Genomic DNA, 18,626 nt, shown 5'->3' on the forward strand with positions numbered 1-18,626 from the left:
CAAAGGCAGATAGTGAGTGAAGAAGCACGCTGGGTCGCAAAATCGAAACTTTTTACTACAGGTGGTGTCGTTAAGCAGTAAATGAAAGTCGGAATGTGAATTTGTAGAAAGGAAGCCCCAATAAAATCCTCGTGCTCTCACCTTTTTAGTTTACTCTTCCTCTTGTAATGCTTCCTTGTAAGCTTCCAGGCTTCTAGCAAGGGGTCTAGGATGCTATCCAGTGGGGTTCTCACCAAAGACTTGACCCATAACGTCAAAAGTGCAGCGACGGACCAGACAAGCCTGATCGATCACCTTGCAAGGTTATTTATGTCCTTGGCTGCTTGGGCAACACGGCCTAGGCGCACATAGAAGCAAGCATTGAGCTGACGGGGAGTCTAGTTCAGCGTTAGGATGATGTCATTGGTCAATTCAGGTAGTTCAGTTGGCTGAGCAACTAGATCGCTTCATCCATTTATCTCTGTACTAACATGAGTGCAATATAGGTAGGTAGGTGTATTCTGACCAGTGAATTAATAATGGTGGGATTATATACATACCAGTCTCAGGCTGGCTGTTAGGTATCTCACACAGACTATCTACTTCAACACAATCTCTTCAAACCCCCCGAATATGTGCAAGAACCTGCCGCAATCGATCCAGCGCCTTTGTCTCAGAAACTATCCCAGGGCCTTGAGCTTTGGACTCTTCAACTTCCCTCCGAGCCTCAATTATTAACGGTTCCAGGTCACCCCAGACGTGTTCAGTATATCCAGCAAGGACGTTGCCCCACTGCTGCAGCCAACTACTTCTCGCTTGGTCGGTATCTCTTGTGCCTAGGTAGAGCTGTCGTTCAAGCTCCGCTTCAGGTCCTGGTTGATCTAGGAACCCAGGGTTGAAGTTTAGTAGATCATCCAATCTGGGACCAGTGAACGCTGAGTTATCAGAAAAGAGAGCTTCTCGAAGTTTGGCTGCCGCTTCTGGTGTAAGGGCATCGTCATCGACCTCGGCAATCGGTTCATGAGATCCGACCAAAACAACATCGAGTTCATTCGAATGACCATCCAGCAGGCTAACAACGGCTGCACCGTCCAGTTTCTCTTGTTCACTAACATCATGCGATGTATATATAGCTTTTGAGTGGTATATCTTCTTCAGTGCTGCCTCATTGAGGTTGGCATTGTCATTGTCGATGTCCAGCGTGACGCTGGCACTAACAAAATCGTTGAATGCTTGCACGGACGGTCCAGAATTCAGATTTGACTTTGAGCGCAAGCTTTCCGCCTGAATTGATGAAAGCAATCTGTGTGAGGATATTTCCCCCGTGCTGGACGAGATCTTGCCAATGCTGTTGCTGTTGCTGTTGCTGCCACTTGGGTCAGCTTTTCTCGTTGGCTGTTGACCACTCAGCTCTGGGCCGCTTCCCAAAGCATCGAGAACTAGTCTCCCGGAAGCTTGAAGTCTGTCGGCGATGGGACTAGTATCCTCTTTCTTGGTTTGTTTTCCTTTGCCTTTCAAGTCCAGGGGAGCGCTGCCCTCTATATGGCTTTCTGGAACTTGTCGATTATCCTGGCTCATCTTTGTGTATCAACTCTCTTGAGACGGTTATCACCCAAACAGGTTACCTGGGCATTAGTGAAGTTCGTTGAAGTTTTTTTTTTTTGGAATTATTGTAGACTTTTGAATGAAAATTTGACGTATAGGTAGGTACGTACGTCAATGTTGATGAGGTAGTTGTATTTGAACCGGAGCACATGTCAAAAACGGCCCCGGACGGATGAGCGGGTGCCGATCGGCTCGGTGGGCATTGATTGGATCTGATGCCCGAGATACCTAGGTAGGTTAAGCCCCTCCTAGAAGTATATAAAGAAGGCAGTATATGTTTTGTTTGACGATTGCATCACGAGCAGATTAAGAGATTCATTTAAGGCAACAATATCTACAAAGTTAGGTACTCACGTACCTACTGCCCGTGGAGCGACTGAAAGAATTGGATGTATTTAAATCCATGGATAGATTAGGCAATATAGAGTGCCTGCAGCAACTCCGCTAGTACAGTATAGGTCGAGATTCAGGACAGGCAGACTTACCAATACGGAATCGATTTGGGCTTACACCTCCAAAGACAATTGTAGAGCAGATAGGTAGACTAGGTACTAAGGTTGAGCTCTTGGGATCGTAGGTTGTCTCCCCTCTCCTACGTGCTATATAAGCATGAAAATATCAAGTCATCGATTCTAGTATGCTGGTGGCGTTAAGCCTCCGAGCTGAAAGTACCTACTAGAACCTGTTGAATGGCGTTGTTACTTCATCTTTCTTTCGCTCTCGTCATATTATTTTGGGTATTACAATAAAATCACAGACTGGAATGAACTAAAGTCCAGGGTGACAACAGTTTGCTTTACGTGTGTTTCGAGTCCACCTATCCCCGCATCCATACATTCATCGATCAATCATCACCTGGTGGCAGCCAAGTTCAAATTCAAGGCCAGACCAAACTAGGCCAACCCAAAATCGAACCAAATCAAGAATTAAGGCTTGACTGAGCTTGACTGCCTAAGTCTAGGCTACTACCCAGGTAGGTAAGTTGTAGACATTCTAATGCGTCACTTTCTTCCCATTCCATCGTTGTTAATTACCAAAGAAATCTTGAGGTCAAGGTAAAGTTGGCAGCTATTATAACGCCTGCCCACCAGCCTGTCTTGATAGTATAAAGATATCTCGATCCATACGAATATTCGTAACAGTCAGGATTCACAGGCGAGACACATCGATTTCAGATACAATACCAAATGTATAATATATTTGATGCCTACCACTAGGTAGGTAAGCTCAGCTTGTATGGTAGGTTTAAAGAGGTTAATAGGAGAATAAACAGAAACCTATGCCAGCCAATTGGTTAGTACCTGACAGTACCTAGGTGGGCATGTTGACAAGTACATTGTTGTTCAGATTCCGCCTCAACAGTCCTTGAGAAGAAGAAAAAAGTCACAACTGGCTCATCAAGTATCTTCGTGCCTGGGTTCTATGTCGCCAGCTCAGCAGAGCATTGCATAGATACCCAGCTCAGCTAGGTCAGCTCGGGCAGCTCTGCGCATAGGTCCCTTGTAGCCTGGTACCTAAACAGCTCGCACAGCACAGCACACTCCAACCTAGTGCCTCTAGTATGGCGCTGGGCCATTCCCTCCACTCTCATCTCTTTGGCCCATCCGCCCCTCCACTCCGCCGCTTCTGCTCTGCTCCTTCTGTCGGTCACCCACGTCCACATCTCCATCCCGTCATTACCGCTAGGCATTCTATTCTCTTCAGCCTTGGACACCTGCCGACCCTTCAACATCACACATCCATCTATCGCTGCCCTGATCCGGGCCTTCTCTTCAGATTCTTTCCTGTCAGTTTAGCTCCACGCAACTCAGCAAGAAATATTTTTGGACCACCGTTCCTTTATAGATCACGGCGGACAATATCTTGCTAGACCCCACTGCGGCGCCGACAAAAAGACGATATCCAAAACGACACCACCACTGTCCTCCACCCACTCACTCACCACCTTGCATTGCCTTGCCTTGCCTTGCCTTGCCTGACGCTACCCGTCCACCGCAAGACTAGTCGTGTGCCGTTGCTCAATATCCCTTCGCGTCGTCTTTTCTGGTCTCGCTCAAATCAAGAGCTTTTATTGCCTCGAGACTTTCGACTCCCTCCCTCCGCCTTGGCCCCGCCATTCCCACAGCTATCGACTCTGACCTTTGCCTCCCTCGAACTCCAACCACAACCCCTCCTAATCCCCGCCCTCACTGCTCACCAAGATGGTCGATAGCGAAGCGAACTCGCCCACGTGGAAGTTCACACAGTATGTTGGCTATTTCATATGGCTTCCGGGCCTTTACTCCCATTTGAAGGATTGATTGCTGAGCTTTGTTTCATAGGTGTTTTGGTGACAAGGGCGATGTTGAGGATATCACTGAGGGTATGTCATCACCGCTTGCATCTTCCAAAACCAGTTCATCAACATCGTATTCTAACCGCTATACTTGCTCTGGTACAGCCGATATTATTTCGACAGTTGAGTTCGACCATACCGGAAACTACCTCGCTACTGGCGACAAGGGCGGTCGGGTGGTGCTCTTTGAACGAAACGAAACGGTACGTCACCATCCGGCAACATGCTCATGTACCGACCACGATCGGCTTGGCGATTCCGTAGCATCTTCTCTGATAATTACCTGCGCAGAAAAAAACCTGCGAGTACAAGTTCCACACCGAGTTCCAATCTCACGAGCCCGAATTCGACTATCTAAAGTCACTCGAGATCGAGGAAAAGATCAACAAGATAAAGTGGTGCAGACGACAGAACGCCTCGCACTATCTCCTGTCTACCAATGACAAGACGATCAAGTTATGGAAAGTCTTTGAGAAGTCGCTCAAGGTCGTAGCAGAGAACAACCTCTCTCACGATGTCACACCTGGGAGTATTGCTGGTGGTGGAGGTGCCCCCAAGCCTCTGCCTGCTCATCAGTTCAAGAACGCTGCCGACCTGAAGCTACCTAGACTCACACACCACGACACGGTCGTTGCCGCTGTGCCACGCCGAACATACGCCAACGCGCACGCCTATCACATTAACAGCATTTCAGTCAACAGTGATGGGGAAACCTTTATCAGCAGCGATGATTTGCGAATCAATCTTTGGAACCTCAATATTCAGGATCAGAGCTTCAACATTGTCGATATCAAGCCTGCCAACATGGAGGAACTCACTGAAGTAATCACAGCTGCCGAATTCCATCCCATGAGCTGCAACTGGTTCATGTATGCAAGCTCCAAGGGTACTATCAAACTTGCCGACATGCGAGAGAGTGCTCTATGTGACCAGCACGCCAAACGTTTGTGCACCATTCTTCGGCAATTTCGTTGCGTCTGGAGACTTTTGCTAACCCAGTGCTATAGTATTTGAACAAGAAGAAGACCCTTCTTCGCGGTCATTCTTCTCCGAAATCATTTCCTCCATTTCCGATGTGAGGTTTTCACATGATGGCCGATATATCCTATCTCGCGACTACCTGACTGTCAAGATTTGGGATATCAACATGGAGAGACAGCCTGTGAAGACGATACCAATCCACGAGCACCTTCGACCACGGTTGTGCGACACATACGAGAACGATAGTATATTCGACAAATTCGAAGTCGTCTTCTCTGGCGACGCCAAGAATGTCATGACAGGAAGCTACAACAACAACTTCATGATCTACCCTTCAGACCCTGACAAGGAGGTTGAGGTAGTCCTTCAGGCAGATAAGTCTGCCTTCAAGGCAAAGAAGGTTGGGGTGCCTACACCGATCAATTCGTCTACGAGCCCAACAGCAACCAACGGCAAGAAGGGCGGCTCTAGAGCTGGTAGCCCAGGTGGTCAGGGTCAGCGGATGCGTAAGGAAACAGACGCGGACCAGATCGATTTTAACAAAAAGATTCTGCACATGAGTTGGCATCCGTTCGAGGACAGTATTGCGATTGCGGCCACAAACAATGTAAGTGAAGCTAGGAGACATGCGATATTTCGACAGCCTTTACTAACACTATGGGATAGCTATTTGTCTTCTCAGCACTCTAGACCAAGATACCGGCGTTCATCTCGTGGGCATTTTAGCGAGGAAGGGAGTGGCAGGAGTCGAAGCAGCAAGAGCAGGGGTTGCCTCATTGTCATTAAAGGGACTGGCCCAGCTCTGCTCGGACACGTCATGGCATGCCAGTGGTGCAGGATACAGCGATGTGACTCGATGCAGCCTACTATATTTTGAAGCGACTTCAGAGAGCGTCGGCAGTGCATAGCGAATGCTTCGTGGAAAGAAAAAACGCTGGAGGATGCCCTTGGATGTGGCCGCTAAAGCAGTAGCAGGGCAATGAGCGAAGCTACCGACTACCTATCCATCTATGAAGCAAGCGAATGGACGAGCAGGAGAAGCCACATGGGATGGAGGTGGACAAGTGCCTGGGTTGGTGTTGAGTCGCCACGTGTAGCAGAAACCACAAAGACATTATTGAGAATCAAAGAAATGCCACTCGTGTTTGCGAAGTGACCAAACTGTCGGCTGAACCCGAGCGTGGCTGATAATTTTCCATGTAGAGTTAAAGGGAGAGTGGTGCACGAAAGGATTGGATGCTACAGAGCAAGACATGACCGTGCCATTGGTGCACAAGTAGTATATAGACGTCTTACTTCTTAGATCATCTTTGGGTAGGTTTATGGACAGAATTATGACGGCGAGACTGAACTTGAATCGTTTGCGCCCTCTCATAGTCCTATTGCTATTTTGATTTAAGTATCACGTTGCACCTTGAGTACTAAGGTAGTACTTAGGTATGTACCTGTCGGTGAGAGTGAGCTAAGGTTTGATAGAGGTCACTAACTAGCGCGGAGTATCCAGTACAGCTCGACTCGGCCGGATCTGGTGAGCATGCAGGTACAAAGGTACCCCTCAATTGATGCGGGTCGGCTCAGAGTCTTATCTGGTCTCTACCAAATACAGCTGTCTCTCTTATCCCTGTGCCTGTCTCGCCCGTTCTTGGCTCCTCTGCATTACCTGGCCTAACAATAGCAACGACACAAGGGCAATCGGTACAAGTAAACTCTTAGTTTGGTCTACCTGTTGTACAGTAACCACTCGACTCAGCCGCTCCTCTTTTGTCAGCTGAGCCGCTTGTCGAGGGATACGACTTGTCACTCCTTTTTCTGATTTTACTATTAACACGTCCCCCATCCCATCTTACAGCGATGGCGACCGAAACACCTTCTAATATCCTCCGCAAGAGGACAGCTGCCGATATGACGGTCGTCCAAAACTCGGTCCGTCGCGACAGTACCCCGCGAGAGTTGGCTAATGGAGATCTCGAACGCGGTTCGGGACCGTCAATAGCTCAGCACATTGCTAAACTAATGGCTCATGAGGTTGGGCCCTCGCTGCTTACAGTTGGGGTCATGTTGAGCTTAATCTTTGGAGGATGCTGTTCCAATGTAGGTTATGCTTACCAGCATCTGCCCCCAACCAATGAGTTGTCTCACACGGACCAAATCACATATTGACCGACTTAGGTGTATGCTCTTGAAGCAATCGTCAAGTGAGTTTTCTCTCTATGAATCGACTTACTACTTGTAATTCATCCAGGTTGTCCCATGCGACTAACATGATTGTAGTTTTGAACCCTCTAGCGGTACGAAACCACACCCAGTGCCATCTTTTTCTCAAGAAAACGGTACGGTGCATATAGTGGCCTTTCAGCTAACAAGGATATTTGCAGGAACCCTTTTGACATTTGTGCAATTTCTTTTCGTCGCCGTGACGGGATTCATCGCTCAATTTGATAAGAACAGTCGGTTCTTTCTTACACCAAACAAGGTCCCTATCAGCCGCTGGATCTTCAACATTGTCCTCTTCTTCACTATAAACCTCTTGAACAACCATGCATTCAGCTACGACATCTCCGTCCCAGTTCATATCATTCTTCGATCCGGTGGAAGTATCACGACCATGGCCGCAGGTTACCTCTATGGCAAACGATACACCCAAACCCAGGTTGTCGCAGTCTTTCTCTTAACACTCGGCGTGATCCTGGCTGCATGGTCTGATGCTCAAGCCAAGGTATGTTTTCCTTTTTTACTCGAATGCCAATCTCATTACGATACTGACGCAAGTCAAACGATAGGGCACAAGCGAAAGTAGTGGCCGCCCAGCCTTTAGCACTGGACTCTTGATCCTCTTCGTAGCTCAGGTACTCTCTGCTATCATGGGTCTTTACACTGAGGCAACTTACGCCCAATACGGACCTCAGTGGAAGGAGAATCTGTTTTATTCCCATGCCTTGTCTCTGCCATTGTTTCTGCCTTTTGCCCCCTCAATGGCTCGAACGTTCTCTCATCTCATGACAAGCACTCCGATACAACTTCCAGGGATACTTGGTTCTGTATTCACCAAAGTCACGATGCCTAGCCAAATTATCTTCCTCATTACCAATGTATTAACACAGTATGCTTGCATTCGCGGCGTCAATCTCTTGGCCGCGGCGTCAACAGCCCTCACCGTCACTATTGTTCTCAATATCCGAAAACTCGTCAGTCTGCTTCTGAGCATCTGGTTGTTTGGCAACCAGCTTGCTTCTGGTACATTGCTTGGCGCTGTCATAGTATTTAGTGCCGGTGGACTATACACAGTCGGATCGCGGAAGAAAGCACCAACGGAGAAAGAGGTTCCGGCTAGGGACCAAAAGGCGAGTTGAGCAATTTACATTTTATCGTTTCAAGGCATCAATCTGTCGGGTGGACTATAAAGGGGCTTAGAAGGCATATCTGGTCCGAAAAGTTATAAGGAAAAGAGAGACGGTACCTAATCAGTTGTGGTAGACTTTTGGCTGGGGTCAACATGCTGGAGCAACAACTTCTGTCAAACAGCAGCAAGTAAAGAGAAGCTGGCAAGCTTGTGAAGACAGGACGTTAAAGGACTCCCTTTCGACAGCCTTTGAGATGCTAGACAATGCTCCATAGAGACCATTGGCCGACGTTGCCAATGATAATAAACAAAGCCTATAGAACTTTCAATTCGAAATTAAGGCAAGAGTGACTTCTAGGGATACTAGATGTATTCGAATTCGCTATAAACATAACAGAAAACGCTGGTGGCCCTGCCCGTCTTTGGAAGTGCTATATCAATGAACATCCGTCAAAGCGCTTGTCATTAAGTTTCTGTCGCAACAACAGGTGAATTTCCTACAAACTCAAGTAAGTTTCTGAGCCTGCGCTATGTTTTTCTACCTGTCTAGATCAGGGAACAATAGAATGAGACAAGAATAGCCACAGCAGTACTAAACCTAGACAGATTCCCCAGGAACCACAGGCAGGGTGTTCCATCAAAGACCAGGGACCTGGGTAGGTTGACCCAATGGTCTGGGTAACAAAAATGACATTAACACGGAACGATATACCGGATTCCAAGGAGTGGAGCTGAACAATCGGGGAAATAAAACGTTCGCGTTACATCGTCTACATCATGAACTTTGAACTGAAGGTAATAGCTTTTACAGATGACCCTTGATATAGGTATCCCTCGAAGTCTAATGCGAAATCGATAGATATAGCTTTATTATAAAAAATAGGGCTCTTAAAGTAACCTTAATCTTATATAAATATAAAAGTACTGCTTTATAACCTATTTATCTTTCCTTTAATATAAAGACTTAAAAAGACTATTTTTAAACTCTTTAAATATAAAAGACTAAGTATTTACTTATTAATTAATTTACTTTAATTTTAATTCTTATTATTAATTAATTTTAATTATAATAATAAAATAATAAATAAAAAACTATTTAAATATAAAAATATATAAAGATTTTATTATTTATATTATAAATATAAATTTACCTTTTTAAATAATATTATTTATATAGCTATTAATATAATTAAAAATAAAAATAAAACTAATATTTATATAAAAATAAAAGCTATAATAAATATTAATAAGTTTAATATTATTAAGCTAATTAAAATAGCTTTTTTTAATTATTATTTAATTAAGCTAATTAAATAAATTAAAAATATTAAAAGGCTTAAAAAAGCTAAAAAAAAAATAAGAAATTAATTAATTAATTAAAAAGTAAAAAAAAGGCTTTTAAAACCTTTAAAAATACCCTCTGTAAAGGTAATAACCTTCTATTAAATAAAGAAAAGGAATTTCTAGAGGCCTTAAGAGATAGGTTACTGTATATAGTATAGCTTAAAGAGCTGTTTTAGGAGGCTATAGCGGTAGTTAAGATACTATAGTGATTAGAAAGGGTTATTTAGGTAATTTTATGGGTTCTAGGTTGAAGGAAGGTTTTGTGGGTTATGTAAGGTTTCGGTTACTCTGTGTGAGCAATAAACAAGTAATTGTATACAGATGACCCTATTACTTGTGCTTAGTCCGTCTGTGTACAAGATGCCGTCTTCGACGACTGGTTTTTGTCACATATCGCTTGATAGGTACTAGTATGTGCACTTCCCCGCTTATTATAGGTAGACCTTAGACTATCTGGGTGATATGGGTAACTTGGTGGCTTTTTCAGCTATCGCGCAGAGCTTCAATTCAATACCTCTCTCTGGGTAGGTAGTAGGTATCTACCTACACTTGCTTTTGTAGATAGGTGCCTTAAAGGGTTTAGCCCACTGGAACTTTAGAGGCAGGTCAGTTCCACCAACGCATTGTCCCACCATGGCCCGCTGGAAACCCTGGTGCGTCACACCGTCATACCTTTGTAGAGGTAGTTAGTATCATTTTCACAGGATCCTCAGGTCCCATTGCCTTTACCTTTCTCACTGCGGGCACGCTCTTTCTGGCATTTTGACAAACAGTAGCCCATTGTGAATACCTGGACTCTGTGGAACCAAAGAGCACAAGACCTTATTCCTATACGGTCGGGCCTTTGATTATAGCTTTGACGTTCAATTAAAAAGAAGAAAGATATTTGATCGAGGAACGGCCATGCCTGGTACGTAACTCACTGCCCGACCTGCCCCTCCTCTGCTACGCCAATCCGATATCACGGTCCTTGATAACGAATGCAGTAACTGGAAAGTCTGCTGACCAAACGAATATTGCAGGCGGTCCTATCTTCGAAGAAAGCGAATCAACCGCGCTCGATGTACGAGCACGGGAGTCAGATGAGGAGGTAGACGAGACCAGAGATGGTGGTGCAGCTGGCCATGGCGCCTCGCACAAAGACGCCGTATCTGATGCGGGCTCGCACAACGGGGACGATGCCGAGGAGCTCGAAGATGGAATGCTTCTTCGCGACCTGCCAAAGCGAACCACGTTTTATGATCCTGTCGCCGAGCGTCAGATGAGCCAGACGGACGCAAAATACTTCTACCACCGAAACAAGGCCGATGTACGAGGCGCTGGTGGGGCTGGCATCCAGTCTATACCTCAGAGCCCTTTCCTCAATTCTGGTTCTCGCCCTGCGACTGAGTATGGTGCCGATTCTTTGGTGCTAGACTCGAGTGGTCGCCGAGTTGATTCCTTCCCCCCAGGCTTGGAGATGCCGAATCCTGCCATTGACCCCACGGGTTTCACTCAATCGCCTACAAAGGTGGAAGAAGCGCAGCCTGCCTCATTTCCACCAAATGATTCTTCTGCTTTCTCTCATGCACCTCAGGCGGCTCAAGACCCGCGGCTTCCTGATGGCTCCAGTAACGGCCTACCTTCTGGTGGTCTTTTCGACACTGAACCTCATATCACATCGGAACTGAGTGCCATCTCGAAAAACATCCAGAGAATCCTGGATCTCAGGCGTAAATACATCTCACTTTCTAACCAGGGTCCAGACGACAACCCGAGAGATGATCCAAATTGGGAAATCTATCCCCCTCCACCTGAGCCCGCGTGGCGACAATCTTCAAGACAAGCAACAAGCACCACGGAGCATGTGCCTGGTCAGGAGAATACTGGTACTAATGGAGCGAAGGAAGCATCTGGATCTGCACCCAAAGATGTGCCTCAAGATCACCACGAGGGCAAACGATCAGCAAGAAGGCGGAAGCCGGGTCAAGATATTGGAGAAGATTTTGACATGGCAGATGTATTACCTCTACCCGGAAACGATGGGCGTTCGTACAAGCTGGATGACAGCGGAGTCTATCAAGTCTTTGAAAACGATGATGCACATGCACCTGCGATTCAGGTTCCCACCATCAGAGAATTTTACATGGATCTGGATGACATCCTGGACGTGTCTTCTGATGGACCCAGCAAGAGCTTTGCATTTCGACGTCTTCAATATCTCGAGGGTAAATTCAACCTGTACGTCCTCTTGAATGAATATCAAGAAACAGCCGACAGCAAGAAGGTTCCTCATAGAGATTTCTATAATGTCCGAAAGGTCGACACTCACGTGCATCATTCTGCATGCATGAACCAGAAGCATCTGCTACGCTTCATCAAGAGCAAGATGAAGAAGTTCCCCAACGAAGTTGTCCTATTCCGTGATGGGAGGCATCTGACTTTGGCTGAGGTCTTCGCCAGTATTAATTTGACTGCTTACGATCTGAGTATCGATACTTTGGATATGCATGTAAGACTTCCTTCTAAATCGAGAAAAGTAGACTCTTTGAGAGACTCGCAACTGACAACTTCAGGCTCACACTGATTCATTCCATCGTTTCGACAAGTTTAACCTTAAATACAACCCAGTTGGAGAGTCTCGTCTCCGAACTATCTTCCTCAAGACGGATAATTTCATTCATGGCCGTTACCTTGCGGAGATTACCAAAGAGGTCATTTCAGATCTGGAATCGAGCAAGTACCAAATGGTGGAGTGGCGCATCTCCATCTACGGTAAATCTATAGATGAATGGGACAAGCTCGCCGCCTGGGTGGTTGACAACAAACTCTTCTCCCACAACGTTCGATGGCTCATCCAGATCCCTCGTCTGTACGATGTTTATAAAGCCAGCGGTTTGATGGAGACATTTGAACAGGTAGTTAAGAACGTCTTCCAGCCGCTCTTCGAAGTTACCAAGGACCCGTCCAGTCACCCAAAACTTCACATCTTTCTTCAACGAGTAATCGGATTTGACAGTGTCGATGATGAAAGCAAGGTCGAGCGTCGTTTGTTTAAGAAATTTCCTGTGCCAAAGGTCTGGGATACCAAGCAGAACCCCCCTTACAGCTACTGGATTTACTACCTCTACTCTAACCTGGTATCCTTGAACTACTGGCGAAAGAAGCGCGGGTTCAACACACTTGTTTTACGGCCTCACTGCGGAGAAGCTGGCGACAGTGAACACTTGGCTGTTGCCGCCTTGTGTTGCCATAGCATTAGTCACGGACTTCTCCTTCGGAAAGTGCCTCTTCTCCAGTACATCTTCTATTTGGACCAGATTGGCATCGCCATGTCGCCGTTGAGTAACAATGCTCTGTTCCTGGCTTATGAACGGAACCCTTTTCACCAGTACTTCAAGAGAGGCCTCAACGTCTCATTGTCAACAGATGACCCTTTGCAGTTTGCTTTCACGAAGGAACCACTGATCGAGGAATATGCTGTTGCGGCGCAAATCTATAAGCTTAACTCGGTCGACATGTGTGAGTTGGCCAAGAATTCTGTCAAGCAAAGTGGCTACGAGCTGTCCATCAAAGAGCATTGGTTGGGACGTGGCTGCAATAAGCCAGGAAAAGAAGGAAACGCTATGGTCAAGACAAATGTTCCTGACCGGCGAGAAGAATTCCGTTACTTTACCCTGATGCAAGAGCGAGATGTGTAAGTTACAACACTTGAACTCCCCCTTTTGTAGTTTGAGTGACATGGTACTGATCTATACGGCTGCAGGCTGTCAAAATATGTCACTTATAACGCTACAAACGAACCCCCGACTCAAGCTACTGGCAACGAAAATAAATTGTCAGAGTCGGTAGCGTCCATAACTGGACAGGTTTCTAGTATGGGCTTGTCAGCGGGCAACGAAACTGCCGATCCCGAGATGTCTCCTCCAGCTGGGATCACGAAAGTCGCATCACAGATTGGATTGTCAGCTACTCGAGAACAGACATGGCCCAGTGATGGTATGGCAGATCACCATCTTTCTGGAAGCGACCCAAGAATGTTCCCGGGAATTTTCACCCGAGGCCACCGCACTGGTAGCATACGGAACCTGGCCCAAGCTAGTGATGACAGGGACACTGCAGATGATGTTTTCGGCCCAGAGACTTAATCTTGATCTGCCACGACTATGTTTTAATTCTGAAGGGCACAGAATATAACGAATATATTACTGGCGTTGGATAGATTGATGAATAAACATCCCAGGCTTCACAAGGGCACTGTATAGATGGTCATACCTGTAAATCGGCACTACTGCCATGCCGAACTTATTCCTACCTGTTTGGCACTTGGTTGAAGGGGTGGTAAGCAACATTAATGGAGGCGTGGGCAGTTCCAGCGATGGACAAATCAGAAACAAGCCCTGGACTGTAAAAAGGAACCCTTTAAAGTACAAGACATATACTGAGAAAAGGCCTTGGTTGTTGTCGTCTGTGTCCCTCACTAAAGCTTGAGTCTGATACAGGGCACAGGGTAGCATCGCCCAATTTTGCACCCACTTCCCAGATAGTTGACGTTATTTAGCAGGGTACTATCCGTACTTCTGGGGATATTTTAAGCCCAACCTGCTTGTCCGTTGTATGACTTAGTAGGATAAAGGAGACATTGTTCTGTTAGCCAGTTTACTTTGTACCAAGTCTGGAACCATTTGTGGTCTCCTCTATTCGATTAGGTACCAAGAGGATTTATTCAAGTATCATCTAAATGTAAAACCACCTGGGTCGAGTTTTTCCAGGTGAGCATCCCATCACAATAAAATATTATATACCTGTATAAATCAAAATCGTCGTACCTGTTGTACAATCTATGATGGAATTTTATGTATGCCGGCCCCATACGGTAACGTCGGTTGCTGTTCCACTGTTTTTGGACCCCAACTGCTCCAGTGCAATTAACACATAGTGGAGCTATGGGTTATTAGGCTTAACTTAGTAGGGAGACAGGACGGTAGGTATACCTGCCTCGATCTAGTCGTTACTTGCTTGCTCCTCAGACAAACGACGCACTGCGTCACTTCGCATCGCATCGCATCGCATCGCCGCCGCGTTTTGTTTTCAACCAGCCCCTTCCCCATTCCCCTCAATCCTTCCCTATAGCTACCTAACTTCAAGGAACCTGTATCGAAGCCTATACGTAACGGTGCAGCCGTCACAGTCAATTCACCACTTTTCGACATGGGGTTCCTGGGAGTGTACCGGGCTCTCTACGACTACGTGCCCCAAGCCGAGGGTGAGCTCGCCATCAACGATGGGGACTTGCTTTATATTCTAGACAAGAATGGCGACGATGGTTGGTGGAAAGCAAAGAAGAAGGCCGGGGCGGACGACGAGGAAGAGCCAACCGGCCTCATTCCTGGTAATTATGTCGAGGAGGTAAGCTATCTCGAATAGCCCGTGGACATCTACAGCAATGGTACTAAACTGTCTTCTTTAATTTTCAAGGCCCAACCCGTAGAGCATGCTCGAGCTCTCTTCGATTATACGCGTCAGACTGACGAGGAGCTGTCATTCCACGAGGATGCCATTCTGAACGTCTACGATACGTCGGATCCTGACTGGATCCTGACCGGTCTAGACGGCGAGTATGGCTTCGTCCCTTCAAACTACATTGAGATGGGAGCAGCTGCCGAACCTGCTCAACCTCCTTTGCCGTCGCCACCACCGGCACTTCCCTCCAGACCGCCAGCACCTTCAGTCTCTGAGCCCGAACCAGAGGCGGCATCTCCGGATCTACCGAACGAAACTGCGTCTCCTCCCCCGAACCCTGCCGCTGCTATTGCGGGTGTAATGCACAACCGGTCGGTTTCTCAACAATCTCAGCCACCCGCAGCTCCGCGACAGCCACCTCGCGCATCCGTCAGCTTCAGCGAACCCCCTGAAGCTGAGGATGAGCCTGTCCGATCGCCAACCCTGCCCGCCCGACCAAGGGTTCCCGCTCCGCCATCGCCTTCTTATGACGAACCTCCTTCTCCCGCATACACCCGTAGCTTCCAACAGAGCCATATAGACCCAGACCGGCGCCAAGATGTCGAGCGAACCCCTGGTGGTTTCCACATGTACAACATCAACGAAATGATCTCTATTATGGGCAAGAAGAAGAAAATGCCGACAACTCTCGGAATCAATCTCCTGACAGGTATGATATTGGTTGCTCCTGAACATGCCTCCGATGGGCCTTCTCAAGAATGGACTGCCGACCGCATGACACATTACTCTCGAGAGGGAAAGCATGTTTTTATGGAGCTTGTACGCCCAAGTAAGAGTGTGGATTTTCATGCCGGAGCAAAAGATACCGCAGAGGAGATTGTTAGTATGCTGGGTGAGTTGGCTGGTGCCGTGCGTTTCGGAGATCTGCGTGAAACAATCATAGGAAATCAAGGTAGCAGTGGGGGCAGTGGTTTGAAGAAGGGGCAGATTCTATATGATTTCATGGCGCAAGGCGAAGACGAGGTCACTGTTGCAGTTGGAGACGATGTGTTCGTTCTTGATGATACCAAGAGCGAAGAATGGTGGCAAGTTCGCCGGCTCAAGAATGGTAAAGAAGGAGTGGTTCCCAGCAGCTATATTGAAATTACAGGCTCCGTCGCCTCGCCCTCGTCTGGCGGCATCAACTCGGCCAAGTCACTCGTCGAACAAAACCGCCTCGAAGAAATCAGATTGACAAAGGCAGCCATACAGGCTGGCAAAGAACCTCAGCAGGTAGGACCGGGAATGCCTCTTCCTGAAAGGGGCAGTAGCCTCACAGCACGAGAAACTGATAGTAATTCGGGACAACAGCGGAGTCGCCGAGAAAACGAACGAAATGAGGGCGGTAATCAAAGCCGATCAAAATCCAGTAAGTGATAATCCATCGCATCGTGCTCTACACACGGTACCGAATCCCTCGACTTGGATCATATTTCTGACTTGACTCCTTAGAGCCGGACTCGTCCAAGGTTCGCACCTGGACCGACCGATCCCGATCTTTCAGCGTGGAAGCCCAATTCCTTGGACTAAAGGATGGCAAGATTCATTTGCACAAAATGAACGGTGTCAAGATTGCTGTTCCTATCACAAAGATGTCACGCGAAGATCTAGAGTATGTTGAAAACTTCACAGGTATATCCTTGGAAGACGACAAGCCACTGGCCGACGTCAAGCGAGCCAGGTCTGCCGAAAAGAAATCACCGGAGCGAAGTCCCACAGCTGGTGCGACTATAGACAAAGATCCGAAGTCCGACTACGATTGGTTTCAATTCTTCCTCTCCTGCGAGGTTGCTGTGGGCTTGTGTGAGCGTTATGCACAAGCCTTTGTTAAGGACTCTATGGACGAGAGCGTGCTTCCCGATGTTGATGCCACCTCGCTGAGAACCCTCGGGATTCGCGAGGGTGACATTATCAAGGTCATGCGTACTTTGGATGCGAAGTATGGCCGTAACCGCGCTGGGAAGAGAGGAGCAGCTGATGCGGCTGATGGCGAAGGGGGCTTGTTCTCTGGTCCTGGTGGTGCATTGCGAAATAACACTCGCAAGGGCCGTCCTGCACCAGCAGTACAAACAAGCGATGTTGTTGACGCCAGTGCTTTCTCTCGAGGCGACTCATCCAAGACTGGCGAAGACGGTGCTAAATCGCCCTCACCAGCAAGCCCCTCCAACAAGAATTCCGAGCCTCGTCAACCACCCAGTACCGGTTTCGATGATGACGCTTGGGATGTCAAGCCGAGCAAGCAACAATCGCCACAGCCTCCTGCTGAAACAACCCAAAAGCCTGCCCCTGAGCCAGCACCCGCATCACCACTTCCTCCAGCACTGACTGGTTCCATGCAAGAGCTATCTCTGCTGTCAACACCTCTCGAACCCACAAGGACAGAACCAGCACCGGCACCAGCACCGGCACCAGCACCCCCACAGGCACCTGTCATCTCTGCGCAGCCGACCTCCTCAGCACCCACTGGGGCTACCCCGTCGTTCTTCACATCTGTCGCGCAAGCAAGGCAACGCCCTACCCCGCCACAAGCGTCTTCCGGCCAGGGCTCTCTAGTCCCGCCCCCACCTCAGCGGCCTCTCTCAGCACCACTGTCAGCTCAGCCAAGCGGTTTCGCGCCCCCTCCCATGATGCCCCAGATGACAGGTGCCCTGCAGGGTCAAGTTGCTCCTCCTGGCCAGAGTCTGAGTGATCTTACACAAGCTCGCTTGCAACAGCAATACACGGCTCAAATGCAGCAACAGCAACCCCTTCAGCAAATGCAGCCCAGCATGACTGGATTCCCCGGACAGCAAGCCCCTGGACAGATGCCTTTCCAAACTGGCCCCGGACAGTTCATGCAACCGATGATGACAGGGATGCAGGGGCAGAACCAGTTCATGCCGATGCAAGCTCAACCCACTGGTTTCCAACAATCGTTCCCTGCCACGCAGTCGATGTACGGTGCTCCTACTGGAGGCATTAACAGCTACTTGCCGCCCGCTCTTGAACCACAGCGAACTGGTATGCCTGGTCTGCTTCCCCAAGCAACTGGAATGTCGAACATGGGTAATATGGGCGGCATGAACAACGCGCCAACCCCCCAGCCCCTACAACCACAGCAAACTGGACCACCTCCTCCTGTTCGATTTGGCGTGACGAATGACGCTAAGAAACTGGCTCCTCAAGCGACGGGGCGAAGGGCCAACCTGTCGCAAGCGAGTAAGTCGATGTTCCTAGCTACTTTGTGCTGCACAATACTGACATTATCCATAGCTCCCCAAAATCCTTTTGGATTCTGATTCAATAATCGCCTGTAACAATTTGACGTTAGGGGCCACGTCGTTTTGCAATCTGGCGAATACTCTGGACACATCTCTTCATATCTTGTATGCGTGCGTCGACTTTATCAGGCAGGACCGCCTTAGAGTCGAGCGCGGAATAATAGTACTATATTCATGACTGCTCCCGGCTAACCTGGATCAGTTTGTTCTCATATCTTAATCTATAAGTCTATGCAAAACCATGCGTTGGTATCCAAACATGTGACAATCCCCAACATAATATCGTTGCCCTTTAATATAT

At 47.8% G+C, this 18,626-nt stretch overlaps 5 protein-coding genes across 5 annotated transcripts; 4 read left to right on the forward strand and 1 right to left on the reverse strand.

The window, feature by feature from the left end:
* Nucleotides 1-597: 597 nt before the first annotated feature.
* Nucleotides 598-1,557, reverse strand: FPOAC1_001472 (uncharacterized protein; the record flags this gene model as incomplete). Its single annotated transcript, XM_044846076.1, has 1 exon — nucleotides 598-1,557. The coding sequence occupies one exon, from the start codon at nucleotides 1,555-1,557 to the stop codon at nucleotides 598-600; it is 960 nt and encodes a 319-aa protein (XP_044711992.1).
* Nucleotides 1,558-3,785: 2,228 nt separating this feature from the next.
* Nucleotides 3,786-5,590, forward strand: PAB1_1 (Protein phosphatase PP2A regulatory subunit B; the record flags this gene model as incomplete). The annotated part of the gene is made up of 6 exons (XM_044846077.1): nucleotides 3,786-3,829; nucleotides 3,906-3,946; nucleotides 4,025-4,122; nucleotides 4,211-4,862; nucleotides 4,927-5,507; nucleotides 5,567-5,590. The coding sequence occupies 6 exons, from the start codon at nucleotides 3,786-3,788 to the stop codon at nucleotides 5,588-5,590; spliced, it is 1,440 nt and encodes a 479-aa protein (XP_044711993.1).
* A 1,161-nt stretch (nucleotides 5,591-6,751) lies between these two features.
* Nucleotides 6,752-8,250, forward strand: FPOAC1_001474 (uncharacterized protein; the record flags this gene model as incomplete). Its single annotated transcript, XM_044846078.1, has 5 exons — nucleotides 6,752-6,991; nucleotides 7,070-7,095; nucleotides 7,172-7,188; nucleotides 7,276-7,616; nucleotides 7,681-8,250. The coding sequence occupies 5 exons, from the start codon at nucleotides 6,752-6,754 to the stop codon at nucleotides 8,248-8,250; spliced, it is 1,194 nt and encodes a 397-aa protein (XP_044711994.1).
* Nucleotides 8,251-10,487: 2,237 nt separating this feature from the next.
* On the forward strand, nucleotides 10,488-13,711 carry FPOAC1_001475 (uncharacterized protein; the record flags this gene model as incomplete). The annotated part of the gene is made up of 4 exons (XM_044846079.1): nucleotides 10,488-10,494; nucleotides 10,607-12,075; nucleotides 12,140-13,260; nucleotides 13,330-13,711. 4 exons carry the CDS (start codon nucleotides 10,488-10,490, stop codon nucleotides 13,709-13,711), a joined length of 2,979 nt encoding a protein of 992 aa, XP_044711995.1.
* Nucleotides 13,712-14,774: 1,063 nt separating this feature from the next.
* FPOAC1_001476 (uncharacterized protein) lies at nucleotides 14,775-18,343 on the forward strand (the record flags this gene model as incomplete). The annotated part of the gene is made up of 4 exons (XM_044846080.1): nucleotides 14,775-14,972; nucleotides 15,042-16,434; nucleotides 16,518-18,263; nucleotides 18,318-18,343. The coding sequence occupies 4 exons, from the start codon at nucleotides 14,775-14,777 to the stop codon at nucleotides 18,341-18,343; spliced, it is 3,363 nt and encodes a 1,120-aa protein (XP_044711996.1).
* Between the last annotated feature and the right edge of the window lie 283 nt (nucleotides 18,344-18,626).

Source organism: Fusarium poae, chromosome 1, assembly GCF_019609905.1.
Source record: "Fusarium poae strain DAOMC 252244 chromosome 1, whole genome shotgun sequence".
Lineage (NCBI taxonomy): Eukaryota > Fungi > Ascomycota > Sordariomycetes > Hypocreales > Nectriaceae > Fusarium > Fusarium poae.